Source organism: Bos indicus, chromosome 4 (genome assembly GCF_029378745.1).
Source record: "Bos indicus isolate NIAB-ARS_2022 breed Sahiwal x Tharparkar chromosome 4, NIAB-ARS_B.indTharparkar_mat_pri_1.0, whole genome shotgun sequence".
Lineage (NCBI taxonomy): Eukaryota > Metazoa > Chordata > Mammalia > Artiodactyla > Bovidae > Bos > Bos indicus.
This window is the reverse complement of record NC_091763.1, coordinates 104,131,624-104,151,292: the sequence shown is the minus strand read 5'-3', so window position 1 is coordinate 104,151,292 and position 19,669 is coordinate 104,131,624. Positions and strand designations below refer to the sequence as shown.

The 19,669-nt window shown below is 43.3% G+C and overlaps 1 protein-coding gene across 11 annotated transcripts in view; it reads left to right on the top strand.

Moving 5' to 3' along the window:
- SLC37A3 (solute carrier family 37 member 3) overlaps positions 1–19,669 on the top strand; it is a 69,407-nt gene that overhangs the window by 11,646 nt on the left and 38,092 nt on the right. For all 11 annotated transcript variants that reach the window (XR_011566333.1, XR_011566331.1, XR_011566330.1 and 8 more), the window contains exons 2-4: positions 5,868–6,028; positions 7,396–7,507; positions 16,235–16,327. Coding sequence is in view for 6 of the 11 variants with exons in the window: in XM_070788244.1 (XP_070644345.1) it covers positions 5,940–6,028; positions 7,396–7,507; positions 16,235–16,327 (294 nt within the window). In the remaining 5 variants the exon portion in view is untranslated. The remainder of the gene's footprint in view (positions 1–5,867; positions 6,029–7,395; positions 7,508–16,234; positions 16,328–19,669) is intronic.

The window sequence follows — 19,669 nt, the reverse complement described above, 5'->3', positions numbered from 1 at the left end:
ATGGCAACCCACCCAGTGTTCTTGCCTGGAGAATCCCAGGGACGGTGGAGCCTGGTGGGCTGCTGTCTATGGGGTCGCACAGAGTCGGACACGACAAGCAACTTAGCAGCAGCAGCAGTGTGTATTAGTCATTGTGTCAGGTTCTGATTTGTCTTGTTCATCAGTGATAAGGAAATGTCACAGCAATGATCTTTAACTTGACTGTAAATCCTTTGTCTCGGAGAGGAAAAGATTTCTATCTTGAAAACTATTGTTTTTGGAATATGTTCAGAATAGGTAGGAAGAATGTGGTTTGGGGAATGCTGGAATGAGCTGAGAGAATTTTCTAGAAAAGTGACAAGTATTTTACATCTGTGAGTGAGTGAAAGTTGCTCAGTCATGTTCGACTCTTTGCGACCCAGTAGACTATACAGTCCATGGAATTCTCTAGGCCAGAATACTGGAGTGAATAGCCTTTCCCTTCTCCAGGGGATCTTCCCAACCCAGGGATTGAACCCAGGTCTCCCATGTTGCAGGCAGATTCTTTACCAGCTGAGCCACAAGGGAAGCCCAAGAATACTGGAGTGGGTAGCCTATTCCTTCTTCTTTTTTTTTTTTTTCCCCTCATTGCATTCATGCGCAATTTTAATTCAATTCTTGGAACACCCAAGTAGGTGAGTCAGTGACAATGTTAACAGCGGATCTTCCCTACTCAGGAATCGAACTGGGGTCTCCTGCATTGCAGGCGGATTCTTTACCAACTACATCTGTGGTAAGGAACAATTTGAGAAGAGAGAAAAATTACAGGAAGGCGTGTGTGTGTGCGCGTGCTAGATGTAAAATAGTGAAACCTTACAGGAGGCTGTTGCATTAGACTTGATGGAAGAGGTGGGTGGTTGATTTTGGTAGCGGCGTGGGGATGGATAGAAGAGGATGGATTGGGGATGAACTTTGGAGGTGAAAAGGATGGATTTAGCAATGGGTAGGATGCAGAAGCTGAGAGGTAAGGAGAAATGAGGGCTCTGTGCTCGTTGCCTTGGTGGTACCATCTTCTGAGGACAGGTGAGGGACAGGTTTAGAGGGAGACAGTGAAAAATTGTGTTGTAGCTCCAAGGATGGCCAGGTGGTCAGTTGGCTGTCGTGTTGGAGCCCTGCAGGGTCTGGGTTAGAGCTGGTGCTCTGGGAGTCGTTGGTAGAAAGCCGTGGTACCAGATGACGGGGAGACAGAGGTTGGAAGTTAAGAGAGAGCCGTGTAAATGGTTATCTTACAGGCTGAGAAAGCAGGTCATTAGGGAAGTGAAGACTTGCTGGGCAGTGTTGCATGCCCTTTGAGGTTTGTGGTTTTGAATCTAAAAAGCAAAACCAGCCTGCTCGTGTGATTTTTCTTTGGCAAAACTCCACCACTTAGGCGCAGAGGAGGAGGCCAGAGGCAAGCAAGGAAAAAAGGCTCATAAGGCAGATAAGCCTAGATTCTAAGTTGGGAAAGAAGAGGAGGAGGGTCATGGATGAAAACACAGGGAGGTGACCGAGTTGGGAGCTTGCCGAGGTAAAATGACTGTTCGAGTGGAGAGTTTGAAGTAAGCAGTTTTCTGGAAGGAAGGAAAGTTGGATGTTTGAAATCCAGTTTGGGAGGTGAAAAGGCAGACATGGCTCAGACGGTAAAGAATCTGCCTGCACTGTGGGAGACCCAGGTTCGATCCCTGGGTCCGGAAGATCCTCTGGAGAAGGAAATGGCAACCCACTCCAGGATTCTTGCCTGGAGAATACTGGATGCACTCAGTGCTGACTGGTTGATGCACTTACTGTTTCCTGGAAACTGGCTGGGTTTTGACCACGGAGTGGGTTTTTCTTGTGCAATAGATGAAAAGGTTGGTGGGGAAGAGGCCAGGGGACTGGGGGGTTATCCCCTTGGGTGTTGACAAGAGACAGAACGGGGGACGGTGAGAGAGCAGGGGACAAGAGCTGGGAGGGGCAGTGGGCAGCAAGGCCCAGGAGCTTCAGAGAAGCTGGACTTTCGCCAGGAGGAAAAGAGGTTGTGAGAAGTAAGACTGCTTCTCCCTGAAAGCCCCCGGGGGAAGTGGTGTTATCTAGGGGCAAGCAGGAGTCCACCAGGGTAAGTAAGAAAGGCAGGAACTTGCAAAACAGGGTCCTGATATACAGAACTTGATTAACCACTTCTGTCCGTTTCCAGAGAGCATTTCCTTCCTGCAGCGGGTGGGGTGGCTGGGCGAGGTTGGGTCTGATGAGATGGAGGTGACAAGTAATCACCTTTTTTGCCTTTTTTTTCTGCCTTTCCTCTTTGCAGTCTGTTTCCCCCCAAGAAAACTTTAATCTTAGTATATTTGAGTTGGAATGGATTCTAAATATGTGTGGAACGTGAAATTTGTGGAATGTCTTATATTCCAAGGCAGTGTTTATAAGGGGGAGATTGCCAGCTCTGCCTGGACATGTCACAGGTGAAGCCATCTTTCATTCAGCCTGGATCACACGATACAGAGTATTCCATCCTGGGAAGCACCTTGTGTGGAAGATCCTGTGGGTCTCCAGAAAGCTTCCTGACAAATCAGATGAGTTAGTGATCTCGATCTTGCCTTGAGAAGTATTATAGAACAGGGCTTGATGGTTCTTTCTGATGGGAAGGACCTAACCTCTTATATGTTTAATTTTTTTAAAGATCATTCTTATTCTCCCATGACATTTGTATATTCAGTATTCATGGATTAAGAAAATACTAAATGACCAGCTTCTATTAATTTAGAAACACTTAAAATGAATTTTGGTTTTATTGATTATAACAACACTTACATACACTTGAAAAATGTTAGATTTGTTCAATCTATACTAAGAGCCAGAAAGAAAATGGTGTAAAAATAGAATGTGCTTGATGGACTCAGACTTGGTAAAAACTCTGTGCTTCCCAAGGGCCCCAGAGCTCACAGATGATCAGAAATCACTTCTGTGATGTAGGGCATATAAGTACAAGGTATTATTAATGATTATAATTACCTGGGACCAGGTGTTATAATAATATTCATTTAAAATGGCTTTCTGCCAACATCAGGTGAATGTTTAAAACTCTTTCCCATTGTAATTATGAAGCATTTTCTCTCCCGTCTCTGTAGCTAAGGAAAAAGTGGTTTGTTTAGGAAGTAAATCTAGGTAGTCTCAAACATCTTAGTAGTCATTTAAAACCACTGGGCTTCCCAGGTGGCTCAGTACGGAAAGAATCCGCCTGCAATGCAGGAGCCTGCTTGCAATGCAGGAGACCTGGGTTTGATCCCTGGGTTGCAAAGATCCCTTGGAGGAGGAAATGGCAGCCCACACCAGGATTCTTTCCAGATGGTAGTCATTTAAAACCATTATTGTTGCTTACAGCCCTGAAATCCTGAACCATTATTGCCGAAGCAACGTAATCAAGGTCTGTTGGAGCATATATTTTTGGAATTATTATCTTGCCTGATTAATTATAGAATTTTGTAACCCACGCCCTTTTCTGAAGTATTCAGTCCAGCGTTTTGAGTTGTGAATGTGTTCAGTTCAAAGAACTAGGATTTGTAAAGAATAGTTAAAGCTTGGAGTTCACTTGGGCATCACATTTAATTTGGGGGATGGAGGTAAATTTAACAGTAACACTAGTAGCTCTTGGGTTTGTCACTTCCTGGAATTATAGACAGAAAGTTCACTTACATTTTTGTGAGTGGAAATTTATAGGCTTACTCGGCTCATAATTTTGTTAACATTTTTCAAGGAGAATGAGTATATGAAATTAGCCACATCTTCCTGTTACGGGATTAACCGTGGGCAAATCAGTGACCGAAATAATTATTTTAATACCTTGCATATGTTGTTTATTGTGGTCTCATAACTCTCAGAAGAGAAAGGCCATTTTTACAAATGACGTATCTGTGAATCAGAGAGACTGACTAGTCCCAAGGCTCACAGCCAGTTGGTGAATCAGCTCTCGTGTTTATATAATTTTAACCACCTCAGCTTTGTACTTTTTAATTGCAAAGTTTCAAGAATGGCCTTTCAACTGGGTCTCTTCAACATTTAAGGTTTTCAGTTCACCTGCCAAGCGGTAGTATAAATTATAATAGAGAACAGGATTATAAATAGCAGGTACAGGCAACACAGCCTTGGGCAAAGTCCTGTGATAAATTGACTTTAGTGTTGGGAGCTCTTGAGTTTATCTCCTACCTTGACTGTTTATAATACAAGATATTTATATGTTTCAAACACAAGATATTTTGTTAATTTTATTTTTTCCTACTGTGCAGATAAGGCATAGAACTTTTCCAACCCTGTGGATGTTTTCCACAGTAAGATACATGTTTATGGTAGAACTTTTAGGGAAGTATATAGAAAACTAAAACTACCCATATTCCTGCTACCCAGAAAGAGCTATATATTCCTTATTTACTTGTAAATATTGTGTAAACCTAGAGTTTGATTCAGAGAAGGCAATGGCACCCCACTCCAGTACTCTTGCCTGGAAAATCCCATGGACAGAGGACCCTGGTAGGCTGCAGTCCGTGGGGTCGTGAAGAGTTGGACCCGACTGGGCGACTTCCCTTTCACTTTTCACTTTCATGCATTGGAGACGGAAATGGCAACCCACTCTGGTGTTCTTGCCTGGAGAATCCCAGGGACGGGGGAGCTTGGTGGGCTGCCGTCTGTGGGGTCGCACAGAGTTGGACATGAATGAAGCGACTTAGCAGTAGCAGTGGCAGAGTTCGGTTAATTACATTTATATGTCATATGCTGCTTTTTTTCACCTGAAATTTTCTCATGTTATGAAGAAGTCTTAATTGCCTTCCAGTGCAGGGGATGTAGGTTCGATCCTTGGTTGGGAAACTGAGAACCTACGTGCCTTGGAGCAACTCAGCCCACTGGCCCCAACTAGAGAAAGCTTGCGTGTCACAGTGAAGACCCAGCATGGCCAAAAAAAAAAAAAAAGGCTTAATCATCATGTCAAATGATAAAATGATAAAATATTCACTCAGATTAATTCAGCCTCTGTAATTTGTTTAATTGTTCCCATCTTACTACATGCTTAGGTTGTTTCTGCGGACTCACACCTGGAGACATTAAGTTTAGATGCTTGCTTTATGCTTTATTATTGTTGGATGTCAGAGCATGGATGAGACTTCCTGAGAGGGCAGAGGAGAGGTGAGAGGAAGTAGTGGAATGAGATGGCAGAGTGGCCCTGTTTCTTTCCCCTGTTCCTTTGTGACTGACACAGATTTCGTTTCTTCACATAACAAGAAATGACTTTTTGTGAAAACTTCCTTTTGTATAGAGTTGAATGTATCTTGTATTTCTCTAGGAATGGATCCCTGAAAGTTGAATTCTTTTTTTTTTTTTTTTTTTGTCAACGGCTCTTGATGAACACGGCCAGATCATCTTCCTGTAAAATGTGTTGATTTTCATTTCTGTCAGCAGTGTATGAGAGTTTAGGATCTTTAGATCTTGAGCTACATTGAACAGTCTTTTTAACTGTACAGACTTTTTTTTTATTACCATAATCGGCATTTCTTATGTTCTAATGAGATTAGAACTTTTGTTTGATAAGTTTAATAGCTGTTTCATTTCTTCTGAGTTGTCTGTTCATTTCCTTTGCTTATTTTCGGGTCTGAGTTAGTGATTTTCCTGTCAGTCTGTGTGAGAGTTCATTCTGTTAGGACGTAATCTTTTGTCCAGGATTTCTTTTTAAAAGACTGGCTAATAGCTATAAAACATAATCATCAATCTGGTTTTCTGGGGTCAACTAATCCATGTGATTTTTTTTTCCCCCCAAGGCCTGATTATATAGTGTTAAGTCTAAATAATTCCGTTTTTGGATATATGCCTATTATGAGTAATGTTAATTATGTGTTTTGTCTTTCCAGAAAGAAGAAATGATGTAAACCATTCACTCCCCAGACTTTCAGGTCACGGTGGGAAGGAAGGTCAGGAGGAACATGGCCTGGCCACGTATTTTTCAAAGAGGAGCTCTGCTTTCCCGGTTCAGCCATCATCACATGGTCGTGTTCCTGCTCACCTTCTTCAGGTAAGTGGACCTCGGAAGCTCTGCTCTTGTCGTTGTTCTTGTTTTCCTTTTGAAGGAGCTGTTTATTGCCTGGCAAGATTGGCCTGACTAATGGTCTGCTGTTCTTTGTGAGCTCTAGTATTGTGGTTCTCCATTCTCGCCTGTATTTGGCAATGTTTGAAGACATTTTTAGTTGTCACGCCGGGGGAATGGGTGCTGCTTGTATCTAGTAGGTAGAGACCAGGGATGCTCCTAAACATCTTACTGTGCCTGGGACAGCCCCCCACGGTAGAGAACTTGGGGAGCCCAAAATGTCAGTACGGCTTCCCTGGTGGCTCAGATGGTGAAGAATCTGTGTGCGATGCAGGAGCTGCAGGTTTGATCCCTGGGTTGGGAAGATCCCCTGGAGATGTGAATGGCTACCCACTCTAGTATTCTTTCCTGGAGAATCCCATGGACAGAGGAGCTTGGCAGGCTACAATCCATGGGGTCGCAAAGAGTCGGACATAACTGAGCAACTAACACAAAATGTCAGTAAGGCTATGATTGAAAAGCCTTGATCTGATATAAAGTCCTTTAATTGTTAAAACCAGGAGCTTGAAAGCAAAGGCTGTGCATTTCCAGGGAGTACTGTGTGCCTCATTGAGCAGCAGAGATGGGCGGAGACCTCTGTGAAGAACTTTGGTTACTCTTCTGAGAGCCTGACCAGTCAGCATGACTGAAGAATTGACCGTGTCTGACTCAGGGGCCCTTGGTAGCTCTCGGTAGTGGTCTGTTGATGACGTCAGTCTGTTGATGACTTTCTGGTGTTCAGGGCACAGTATTCACAAATTCTGTGACTCAGTGTTTTGATTATTTCTTCTGAATAGATTTTATTTATTATTAATGTTTATTGAAGGCACCACAAATGATAATTTTTTTTTCAAGGCAGAAACTAGGAAAATGGTTTTCTAATTATATAAGAGTTAGTAGGTAATTTTAGATACTTGCTTTACAGGAAATCCACTTGTGAGGGGTTGAGGAAAAGACAGGCCTCAAGGAAAAAGCTACTGAATGGCTAGTGTAGGGAGTGGCCGCCAGAGGTTGCTAAAGACTTGACCTTATGGAACTGCAACCATGATTTTAAGGGGTTGGGATCCATCACATCTCCATCTTGTAGGTCCAGGGACCTGTTACAAGTGAACATGGGGGTTTATATGGAAGAAGACAAGTTAATTGCTGCTTTGCTTAGCGGAGGCTGTTTCAATGGATAGTTTTTATAAAGCAGTACTCTTTGTTTTTTAAAAGAAGAATTCTAAAATTGGATAAAACTTTGCAATACATCTGTGATTTTATCGAATGTGTTTTCTTTTTTATGCATTCAGCTATATTTCTTCTTTCTTTTGTAGTTACTCGTTGCTCCATGCGTCAAGAAAAACATTTAGCAATGTCAAAGTCAGTATCTCTAAACAGTGGACCCCAAGTGCTTTTAACAAGTCAACTGAATTACTGCCTGTGGAGGTAAGCAGAAGAAGGAGCTGGGATGAATTTAAGAAGGGAACCTTGCCCACCCATAAATTAAGTTCTGTTTTATTTCATTCATCCTTTGGATGACTTACTCTTTCCTGTGGTATAAAATCCAAACTGTTCTGCCTGCTTTCTTAGCTTGCTCTGATTTAGGTCTGTTTTACCATTTCAACCCACTTATTTCTCACTGTTTTGAAATCACACAATTTTGTTTTTCTTATTGTTTAGTGGCTAAGTCATGCGTGACTCTTTGTGACCCCATAGACTGCAGCAAACCAGGCTCCTCTGTTCTCCACTGTCTCTTGGAGTTTTTGCTCAAATTCATGTCCATTGAGTCAGTGATGCCATCTAACCATCTCATCCTCCTCCACCCCCTTCTTTTGCCTTTGGTCTTTCCCAGCATCAGGGTCTTTTCCATGAGTCGGTTCTTTGCATCAGGTGGCCAGTGTTGGAGCTTCGCCTTCAGCGTAAGTCCTTCCAATGAATATTCAGGGTTGATTTCCTTTAGGATTGACTGGTTTGATCTCCTTGCTGTCCAAGGGACTCTCAGGAATCTTCTCCAGCACCACAATTCAAAAGCATCAATTCTTTGGTGCTTAGCCTTCTTTATGGTCCAACTCTCACATCTGTTCATGACTACTGGAAAAACCATAGCTTTAACTCTACAGACCTTTGTTGGCAAAGTGATGTCTCTGCTTTTTAATACACTGTCTAGGTTTGTCATAGCTTTCTTTCCAAGGAGCAAGCATCATGGCTGCAGTCACCATCCTAGTGATTTTGGAGCCTAAGAAAATAAAATCTATCACTACTTCCAATTGAAGTGAAGTGAAGTGAAGGTCGCTCAGTCATGTCCGACTCTGCGACCCCATGGACTATACAGTCCATGGAATTCTCCAGGCCACAATACTGGTGTGGGTAGCCTTTCCCTTCTCCAGGGGATCTTCCTGACCCAGGGATTGAACCCAGGTCTCCCACGTTGCAGGCAGATTCTTTACCAGCTGAGCCACAAGGGAAACCCAAGAATACTGGAGCGGGCAACCTATCCCTTTTCCAGGGGATCTTCCCCACCCAGGGATCGAACCCGGGTCTCCTTCGTTGCAGGCGGATTCTTTACCAAGTGAGCTATCAGGGAAGACCACTTTCTCCCCTTCTATTTGCCATCAAGTGATGGGACTGGATGCTAAGATATTAGTTTTTTGAATGTTGAATTTTAAGCCAGCTTTTTCACTCTCCTCTTTCACCCACATCAAGCAGCTCTTTAGCTCCTCTTCACTTTCTTCCATTAGAGTGGTATCATCTGCTTATCTGAGGTTATTGATATTGTTCCTGGCAATTTTGATTACAGCTTGTGATTCATCCAACCCAGCATTGCGCATGATGTATTCTGCATGTAAGTTAAATAAGCAGAGTGACAGTATACAGCCTTGACATACCCTTTCCCCATTTTGAACCAGTCCATTGTTCTATGTCCAGTTCTAACTGTTGCTTCTTGACCTGCATACAGGTTTCTCAGGAGGCAAGTGAGGTGGTTTGGTATTCTTGTCTCTTTAAGAATTTTCCACAGTTTGTTGTGATCCACACAATCAAAGGCTTTAGCGTAGTCAGTGAAGCAGTAGTAGATGTTTTTCTTGGAATTCCCTTGCTTTCTCCATGATCTAGCTGCTGCTGCTGCTGCTAAGTCGCTTCAGTCGTGTCCGACTCTGTGCCACCCCATAGACCAAAGCCCACCAGGCTCCCGCATCCCTGGGATTCTCCAGGCAAGAACACTGGAGTGGGTTGCCATTTTCTTCTCCAGTGCATGAAGGTGAAAAGTGAAAGTGAAGTCACTCAGTCATGTCCGACTCTTCGAGACCCAATGGACTGCAGCCCACCAGGCTCCTCTGTCCATGGGATTTTCCAGGCAAGAGTACTGGAGTGGTGCCATTGCTTTCTCCTCCATGATCTAGCAAATGTTGGCAATTGGATCTGTGGTTTCTCTGCCCTTTCTAAATCAGTTTGTACATCTAGAAGTTCTCAGTTTAGGTACTGCTGAAACCTAGCGTGAAGGATTTTTGAGCATAACCTTGCTTACATGTGAAATGAGTACAGTTGTGCAGTAGTTTGAACATTCTTTGACATTACCTTTCTTTGGGATTGGAATTAAAACTGACCTTACCAGTTCTGTGGCCACTGCTGAGCTTTCCAAATTTGCTGGCATATTGAGTGTAGCACTTTAACAGCATCATCTTTTAGGATTTGAAATAGTTCAGCTGTAATTCCATCACCTCCACTAGCTTTGTTCATAGTGATGCTTCCTAAGGCCCACTTCACTTCGCATTCCAGGAGGTCTGGCTCTAGGTGACTGACCACATAGTCATGGTTATCTGGGTCATGAAGAGCTTTCTTGTATAGTTGTTCTATGTATTCTTGATTCTATTAGGTCCTTACTGTTTCTGTCCTTTCTCACACCCATCCTTGCATGAAATGCTCCCTTAATATCTCCAATTTTCTTGAAGAGATCTCTAGTCTTTCCCATTTTATTGTTTTCCTCTGTTTCTTTGTGTTGTTCATTGAATAAGGCTTTCTTATCTCTGCTTGCTATTCTCTGGAACTCTGCATTTAGTTGGGTATATCTTTGCCTTTCTCCCTTGCCTTTCACTTCTCTTCTTTCCTCAGCTGTTTGTAAAGCCTCAGATAACCATTTGCCAACTTCCATTTCTTTTTCTTTGGGATGGCTTTGGTCACTGCCTCCTGTACAGTGTTATGAACCTCTGTCCATAGTTCTTCAGGTACTCTGTCTACCAGACCTAATCCCTTGAATCTGTTCATCACCTCGACTGTATAATCAATCATATGAGATTTGATTTAGGTCATACCTGAATGCATAGTGGTTTTCCTTACTTTCTTTAATTTAAGCCTGAATTTTGCAATAAGGAACTCTAGTTCTGAGCCACAGTCAGCTCCAGGTGTTGTTTCTGCCGACCATATAGAACTTCTTCTTAGGCTGCAAAGAATGTAGTCAATCTGATTTTGATATTGACCATGCATTTGGTGATGTCTACGTGTGGAGTTGTCTCTAAGGTTGTTGTGAAAGGGTGTTTGCTGTGATTGTTGTGTTCTCTTGACAAAACTCTGTTAGCCTTTGCCTGCTTCATTTTTGTACTCCAAGGCCAAAGTTACCTGTTATTCCGGATGTCTCTTGATTTCCTACTTTTGCATTCCAATCTGCTGTGATGAAAAGGACATCTTTTTTTTGGTGTTAGTTCTAGAAAGTATTGTAGGTCTTCACAGAACCGGTTAACTTTAGCTTCTTCGGCATCAGTGGTTGGGACATAGACTTGGATTACTGTGATGTTGAATGGTTTGCCTTGGAAAATGAACCAAGATCATTGTGTCATTGTTGAGGTTGCGCCCAAGTACTGAGTTTTGAAGTCTTTTATTGACTATGACTTTTGAAAGGCAAGCTTTTAGGACTAGATGGCTAGATTTCTTGACTGGGGCTTGACCAGTGCTGTGTGCATAGTGAGTACGTTTGATCATTCACTGACGTGTCATTAACCCTAAAGATGAAATGGCTAAGAGAGGTCATGTGCTCTAAACTCTCAGCCAGCATAAAATTCTTTCTTAACCGTCATTGAAAGGTGACCACCCAACTTCTGCTTTAGTTCTTCAGGGTGAAGAAACTCCTTGTTTTCTCAGGTGGACAATTACATTTTTATTTAACTCTCATTATTCACAAGTTCTTTCTTATGCTAAAGAGAGAGTGTTCTCTTTAATTTTGATCTTAGGTTTTATCCTGAGCCTTGTGTACTAAGTTGATTCTTGCTGCCTCTCAAATATTTGCGGAAAATCCGTCTCCCTAAATTTGTCCTGTTTAGGGAGAACATCTGTGCTTCTTCTTCAGCTATAGTTTTGTGATGCCAAGCTCTAAATGTGCTATTTTAGATACAGGCTGATCAGTGTATAGAATAACAGGATTGATTTAGGCACTACAGTTTTGGTTATACTGCCTTTGTTTTTAAAGTCATTGATTGGGGATCCTCAAGACCACCCTCAGATTTGGTGATTCACTAGAGGGACTCACAGGACTCAGCAAATGACTCAAAACTATGGTTGATTACAGTGAAAGGGTACAGAGCAAAGTCAGCACAGGGAAAATGCATAGGGTCAGGTCTAGAGGAAAGAAGGCAAAACCTTCAAGAGCCCCTCGTGTGTGTGTGCGCACGTGCGCTCAGTCGCTCAGTCATGTCTGACTCTCTGCACCATAGATGTGCTTAATTCTTCCAGCAACAAGTCCTGACACCCCGGTGAGGTATTGTCTATCAGGGAGTCCTGTTGGAGACTTGGTGGCAGGATTTTTATTGGGGCTTGTCATACTGGCATCCTCTGCCTGGCATGTATGAAAATTCCACATTCCCATAAGAAAAGCAAGTGTTCAGCACAAACCATATTATTGGGGCAGGCAGTGCAGCCACAGGGAGCCACTCTTAGCAGGGAATGATGGAAACCTTCCCAAGTCCCAAGGTTCCAGGGGCCAACCTTGCCAGATAGATCTGTTTAAGGATACGAATCAGGTATGCTATGTAACTCTTTCCTGCCAGTAACCAGGTCATGTTGTTAGTGTATGTTGAACTTGCATTAACTTTCCTGCTAAGATATTTATTTACTTACTTATTCTAATTGCTGCTTATTAAAATAGGTTTCATGGGAAACGACCCTGATGCTGGGAAAGATTTCAGGCAGGAGGAGAAGAGGGTGGCAGAGGATGAGATGGTTGGATGGCATCACCAACTCAATGGACATGTTTGAGGAAACTCCTGGTGATAGTGAAGGACAGGGAAACCTGATGTGCTGCAGTCCACGAGTCGCAAAGTGTTAGATATGACTTAGCGACTGAACAGCAACAACAAATTTTGATTTGTTCAAACTCTGGATTCAGGAGTTCAGGTGGATTGGTTATGTAGAAGTCAGGTTCTGACTTATCTGGGGATCTTTGTATTTCCGTACCTGCCCTGGTGGAGAGCAGTGCCAGCTTTCCATTTCCTTTTAGACTTAAACATCCAGGTTTTTTCTTTCCTGAAGGCTGCTACTGGGAGCAGAGTGGCTAGGCAGTATTTACTTTCACTCCTCCTGTGTTTCTGTGTCTACAACTGTCTTAACTCTAGCTTCCCTCCAAGCCTGCCTTTCTCGTCCAAAATGGAAAGATCCTTAGAACCAGAAGTATGTGTAAAATCTAAAAAATGTTTTGTTTATATATATTATTCAATGTTTCTTAAGTACACTAAATAGCGTCTTCATAAAGTACTTATTATAGCTGTCATGTTTATGTAGAGCTATCTTAGGTGCTTTACAAAAGACGTTAAGCAGACACAGTCTCTGTACCTTGAGACTTTATAATGGATCCCACTGACATGGGCAAACGTTGGAAATAGTAAGAGAACATAATATAAAATCTATGTTTATAGATAATGGAGAGGAAATGGTTGAATCTAATATTTGAGGACAACTTGACTGAAACTTATAAACAGTTTTTTTTAATACAAGAATTTTTTTTTCTATTAAATTAGAAAGTCTTACCACTCCAGACAGCACAGTCCTTCCAGAGTGCAGAGAGTCTAAACTTCTCTCCAGTCTAAAGCAGGATTCAAGGTGCCCTCAGCGTTCCAGCTCAACCTTGAGCACAGATGCTCTTATCAGTTCTCACGGCACCCGATACCAGAGCCCTGAACACACGTCAGCTTCAGCTCATCCTCTGCCCTGCTTCAGGAAGCTCTTTCATGTCAGAAGTTCCCCCGCCCCCACACAGAGCTGTCATTCTGTGATAAACATTCTCACTTAGGAAACCCACACGGTGACCTTTAGTGCTTCCAGGAAGTGTCCCAAGGCGTAGCAATCATTGTAGCTCAATACAGGCCCTCCCCCACAAGAAGAGCAAGAAGAGCCTCCATCCGCGCAGGAGAGGAGCAAGAAGAGCCTCCATCCGCGCAGGCCTCTACAGGCCGGCCCTCCACACGGCAGCTGTGCACAGGTGCCGGCCAGCGTGAGACTGGCAACTTAAAGTCACTCTGTCGGTGACTTTCAGGCTCATTTCCTTCTCTTCTGAGGAAATATCTGCCAGTAAACAAATCTGAATAACTAGAGTTCGTCTGTCAGTCCCTCTTACAAGCAAAAATGACCTTTCAACTTGCGACCCACACAGTTTTCCTCAAGATAGTTATCTTCTCGCCTGTTAGTATAGTTGTCTTGATCGGAGCTGCATTATTGATGTAAACTTTCTTCACTAGCCTTCTTTCTTTCATCCTGTTTTCTGAATCTTTTTGTACATCCTGCTTTTTTTCTTTTAGTTTTGGGATTTGTTTGCACTTGTGAAGGAGGCAGTCACTAGTATCTTCAGCTGAATTCTGGCAGTGAAGCAGAAAAAAGCCATTTAAAATCTGTCCGTTTTTGTGACAGCCACACCTGCAGGGAATTTTCGGTGGCTTCTCATGAGAGTGAAGAAAAAACCCTTGAAACCTGGAGCAGCTGCTCGGATGTGAGCTCTGGCTCACGTTGGCTTGTGCCCCACAGGGCTTCATCCTGGGTCCTGTTGAGCCTGGATGGGATCAGGAGTCAGAGCTTGTGGCTCGAGGGAAAGATAGTGAGGTAACTCTCATTGCAAGTATTTAGGGCCCCAAATTGTCACCCTGACGTACTGATGGGTCTCAGTTGTGAGTGTCTCTTCTGCTCCTGAAAGCAGAGTGTGAGTGTTAAGGTATCAATGACAAGACAGATGGCACAAGCCACACAGAAATGAGTCACTGGACTGCTATCACAGTTTATATATTTTCTTGACAATTTGAGGAGTTTTTTTTCTGTGAAGCGATGATGTATTTTCAAAGTTGCTGCTTGTGGTTTTTCTCTTTAATATTCTTTTTTTTTTTTAAATCATTTTATTTAGTGAGCTATTTTGTCTTTGGCTGTGCTAGGCCTTTGCTTCTGTGCTAGCGTTTTCTTTAGTCGTGGAGAGCAGGGGCTACTCTCTAGTTGCAGGGCACAGTCTTCTCACTGCAGTGGCTTCTCTCGTTGCAGAGCACGTCGCGGCTCTAGGCTCTCAGGCTTCAGTGGCTGCGGCATGTGGGCTCGCTAGTTGTGGCTCGCAGGCTGTAGAGCACAGGCTCAGTAGTCATGGCACACGGCATGTGGGGTCTTCCTGGATCACAGATTGAACCCATGTCTCCTACACTGGCAAACAGATTCTTTACCACTGAGCCACTGGGGAAGGTCCTCTTCTTAATATTCTGAAGTCAGAAAGTTTTCTGTTTTACAAGATTTTTTTTTTTTGATGTGGGCCACTTTTAAAGTCTTTATTGAATTTGTTACAATATTGCTTCTGGTTTACGTTTTGGCTTTTTAGCCTGCTTATGGGGTCTTAGCTCCCTGAACAAGGATCGAATCCTCACCCTCTGCATTGGAAGGCAAAGTCTTAACACTGGACTACCAGGGAGATCCCCAAATTTTCTTTCCTATAATAACCTATCTGAGAAACCATTTAGTACAACTCCTTGATTTGGAGATCCCAATGAGCTATGAGTTTGTATTTATAGAGACTTACTGTTTCAGAAATTAAAACCAAGAAATTAAAAAAATACATTGGTTTTAAGTTATTTAAAAATGAACTAAGTAACCCATAACATGTTAATAACATAAATAACATTTTACGAGAAATGACTTTTTCAAAACAACAAAAAGAATCACTTGCTAAGGAGAGTGACACTGACTTATATTTTTGCAAATCTCTTCATGTCTGACTTAATAGAAGACAATGGATTTTCATGTCTGCTTCTGAATTCAATCTCTTGTAGCAGGATCCTTTGAAGGGTATAAAGAGAGTTTGGCTTTCAGAGATACATAGTGGAAAGGGGAGAAGTATTTTAATAGCCTTTTTAGTTAATTGTGGATATTTATCTTTGATACTATACCAGAATTTGACAAGAGGCAATTTCTTAAAGGTTAGTGACAATGTGGAATCTGAAACTATATTAATTAACTTTTTTATCCTCTTACATTAAGATCCATTTGTCTGTCTTGTCCTTTGAATGGGTATTGGAAGTGACAGGCTCATTTCATTCTTTTTGGAGGAAATATCTGCCAGAAACCCAAATCTGAATAACTAGCCTTTGTCTGTCAGTCACTCTTTCAAGGAAAAATGACATTCCAGCCTGCAACTCACAGTTTTCTCAAAACAGATGTCTTTCTTTGGTGTGCTGGGTGCCAGATGCATATTTTCTACTTAATGGCACAGATTATTTAAAAAACAGGGGAGTGGGGACTTGGGCCAGATTTAATAAGATTAATAATTTTTAATGCTTGACAGATATTTACTGAGCGTCTAGTATGTGCCGAGGACCTTCTTCAGTGAAGTTGCCCCTTTTTGGGAACTGTGAGGCAGTAAAAGATACAGGGCTTAATAGTATAGTTTGGTGTAACTGCCTCCATCCATACTCAGGCACAGGAGTTTTATCCACCACTGCTTTTGCACTATCGGTGGAACAGTTAAAAGGGAAGAAGCAGATAGCATTTTAGTGTTATTATGCAAATCGTTGTGGCCTCATGGACCTGTTTGCGTATGGGTTTCCTCAGGTACAGAGTGCTGATTTGCTCTTCTCAACGTCCTCAGGTTTCCGTGAGGGTGGGCGGAGGTGGTTCCAGAAGGTGCTTTGGCCCAGTGAGTCTTAACAGGTTCTTGTTGTTGTGTGACCGCAGATTTGGAGCAGCAACCATTTGTTTCCCAGTGCAGAGGAAGCCACTCTTTTCCTCGGAATGCTGGATACCATTTTCCTCTTCTCCTATGCTGTGGTAAGTTTTAGAATGCTAGGCTTTTCTGTGGAGGAAAGACGTAAATGACTCCCCTTCTTCTCAAGTTGGTGAGGGATTTTGAATGTGCTTACTGAGGAGAGCTCAGTTTCCCTGGAGTTTATATTTTGTGTCCTTCCCGTCCATCCATGTATCCATCCATCTATCCATCCGTCCATCCATGTGACAGATATTTTGAGAGTGCCTAGTGTATGCCTTGTAGTTTTCTCGTTGAGGGGAATTCCTCAGTGAGCAGCACAGGAAAACTCCCGACCTTTAAAAACTTCTGTTCTTGACTGGGAACTAAGAGAGACAAGCAGTAATACAATGCCATAAGGAAGGACATTACTGAGTGTGTTCAAAGGTGGTAAATGCTGTGGAGTAGAACCAGGCAGGGAGTGAGTTTGTGCCGTAGGTAGGATGGCCAGGAAGGACCTCGAGAAGAGCAGAGACGTGAGTGTAGGTAGAGATTTCAGAGCCCTTGGCATATAGATGATTTTTTTCAAGATTGGATGAAAATCATCAAGAGAGTTGATGAAGACAGGGAAGAGAGCACAGGGAGAGTTGATGAGGTGCGAAGACTGAGCTGGGCCCCAAGAAAGGGGTTCCCGCATTTCCAGCTGGGGAAGACGAGGGATGGGGTGGGGAGGCTGGAAGGGAGCAGGAGAACCGCAAGATGGTGGCCGGGCCAGCTCTGACTGAGGTAGTGCCTGGGATCGGGCAGCTGGAGTCCCTGGCTGGTCATCAGGAACATCTGGTGGCTGCAGAGGTGGCTTGCTGGTAAAGAACCCGCCTGTCAAGCAGGAGATGAGGGTTCGATCCTTGGGTGGGGAAGATGCCCTGGAGAAGGAAGTGGCAACCTACTCCAGTATTCTTGCCTGAAAATCTCGTGGACAGGGGAGCCTGGCAGGCTACAGTCCATGGGGTCACCAAGAGTCAGACATGACTGAGCAACTAAACAGCAGCAGCCGTGCATGTGATGTGAAATCCTGGGTGAAAGCCCGAACGTCATCTGCACGTGCTTATTTGGGTGATTATTAGAATGTCCCTTCTGGGAAGAGGAAACTTAGAGACACACACAGTTGGAGCAGATGTTGGATCATTCAGCCCACCCTTTTCGGTACAGAATCCCATCCAGTGGTGCTTCTCCTTCAGCCTTTGAGGAAGTATTAGAGGAAGTCTTGTGGTCTCATGGTGGCTCACTGCTAGCAAGTAGCTATGATACTCAGTATCAAAATGGAATTTAACTTTTTTTGGATCGTTTCCTTATCTATTGAGTTATGATGATAATATAGTTGTCTATAGGATTAAATAGGTTTAGGAGATAAAAGATAGGTGCCATGAAAAATCAGTGATCTGGATTTCTCTGGCTGTCCAGCATTTAAGACTCTGTGCTTCTAGTACAGGGGATGGGGATTTGATCCCCATCTAACACCTACTGTGTGGTGCAGCAAAATTAAAAAAAAATTAGGGATCATAGCTTTTTATATTGAACTGCATTTCGTTCTGTAACTTCCAGGTATTGTCTGGGCATTTGGAGCAGTACAGAATAAATTAGGTCCCTAATGTGAAACACAATTGAGAGATTTTCTTCTCTGCCTTTACTGTATATAAGGTTGTTGTTTAGTCTCTCAGTCGTGTCTGACTCCTTTGTGACCCCATGGACTATACCCCCACAGGCTCCTCCATCCATGGAATTTTCCAGGCAAGAATACTGGCATGGGTTGCTATTTCCTACTCCAGGGGATCTTCTTGACTCAGGGATTGAACCCTTATCTCCTTTAGTGACTGCTGCTGCTGCTGCTGCATCGCTTCAGTCGTGTCCGACTCTGTGCGACCCCATAGACAGCAGCCAACCAGGCTTCCCGTCCCTGGGATTCTCCAGGCAAGAACACTGGAGTGGGTTGCCATTTCCTTCTCCAATGCATGAAAGTGAAAAGTGAAAGTGAAGTCGCTCAGTCATGTCCGACTCTAGTGACCCCATGAACTGCAGCCTACCAGGCTCCTCCGTCCATGGGATTTTCTAGGCAGAAGTACTGGAGTGGGGTGCTATTGCCTTCTCCACCTTTAGTGGCAGGTAGATTTTTTACTGTTGAGCCACCAGGAAAACCCTGTGTATAGCATAACACCCTGTAAATTGGAGCTTTAGGACATTTTCTCTAACACGGGCGGGTGCCTCTTTTGACTTAGTGAAGGGTTGACAGTAATGAGGGAGAAAACATTTATTATGATGTTTATCATCTAAATTTATGTGTGTGTGTATGAAAGTCACTCAGTCATGTCTGACTGTTTGTGACCCCATGGCCTATACAGTCCATGGAATTCTCCAGGCCAGAATCCAGAATACTGGAGTGGGTAGCCTTTCCCTTCTCCAGGGGAAACTTCCTAACCCAGGGATCGAATCCAGGTCTCCTGCATTGCAGGCAGATTCTTTACCAGCTGAGCCGCGATATATCTATTATATGTATAATATAGTCAATTTATTAGAAACACCTGTATCTGAATTCAGGTATTTAGTTAAGACATTTATTCATTTTACATATTTGTGGCAGAAACCTGAAGTGTGTTGCCCTTAGCTTTTTGGTCTGCCTTCCTGCTCTGTGTGTGTGTGTGTGTGTGTGTGTGTGTGTGTTAGTTTCTTAATTGTGCCTTCCTGCTGTGTGTGTGTGTGTGTGTGTGTGTGTGTTAGTTGCTTAGTTGTGTCTGGCTCTTTGCACCCCCATGTACTGTAGCCCGCTAGGCTCCCCTGCCCATGGACTTCTCCAGGCAAGAATACTGGAGTGGGTTGCCATTCCTTTCTCAAGGGGATCTTCCCAACCCAGGGATCGAACCCAGGTCTCCTGCACTGGCAGGCAGATTATTTATCTTCCGAGCCACCAGGGAAGCCCAGAACGTCCTGCCATGAGCTCAGCCTTTTAATTCCTACCACTCAGTGGGAGGAAAACAGAAAGCAGAACACTTGTACTTATCTTCAGCTAATTACCGTCTGTGCCTCCCTGTACTCCTTGCCTCGTGGTGTGATGAAGCCCAAGGGTTAGATGAAACAGGCAGGGCACGTGGCCCCGTCGCTTCTGTTCCGTAGGACATGTTGTAACATCTTCATTCAGAATGCAAATAGCTAAGACGAATCCCTTTGGGAAAGCAGATACTGATGTTGGAGTTCATCTGTTCTAGAAGATGCAGTATATTTGTGTGCTTGTTTTATTATAATTATTCTTTTTTTCCCCTAGGTGTCTCAGGCAGTTATGGGGGGTCAAATAGAAGGAAAATTTGCCCTGAATTACACTGTCTTGGTGCATGAAATGTTTACAGTGTGCAGAAGCAGTTGTCATTTCTTGAAACACT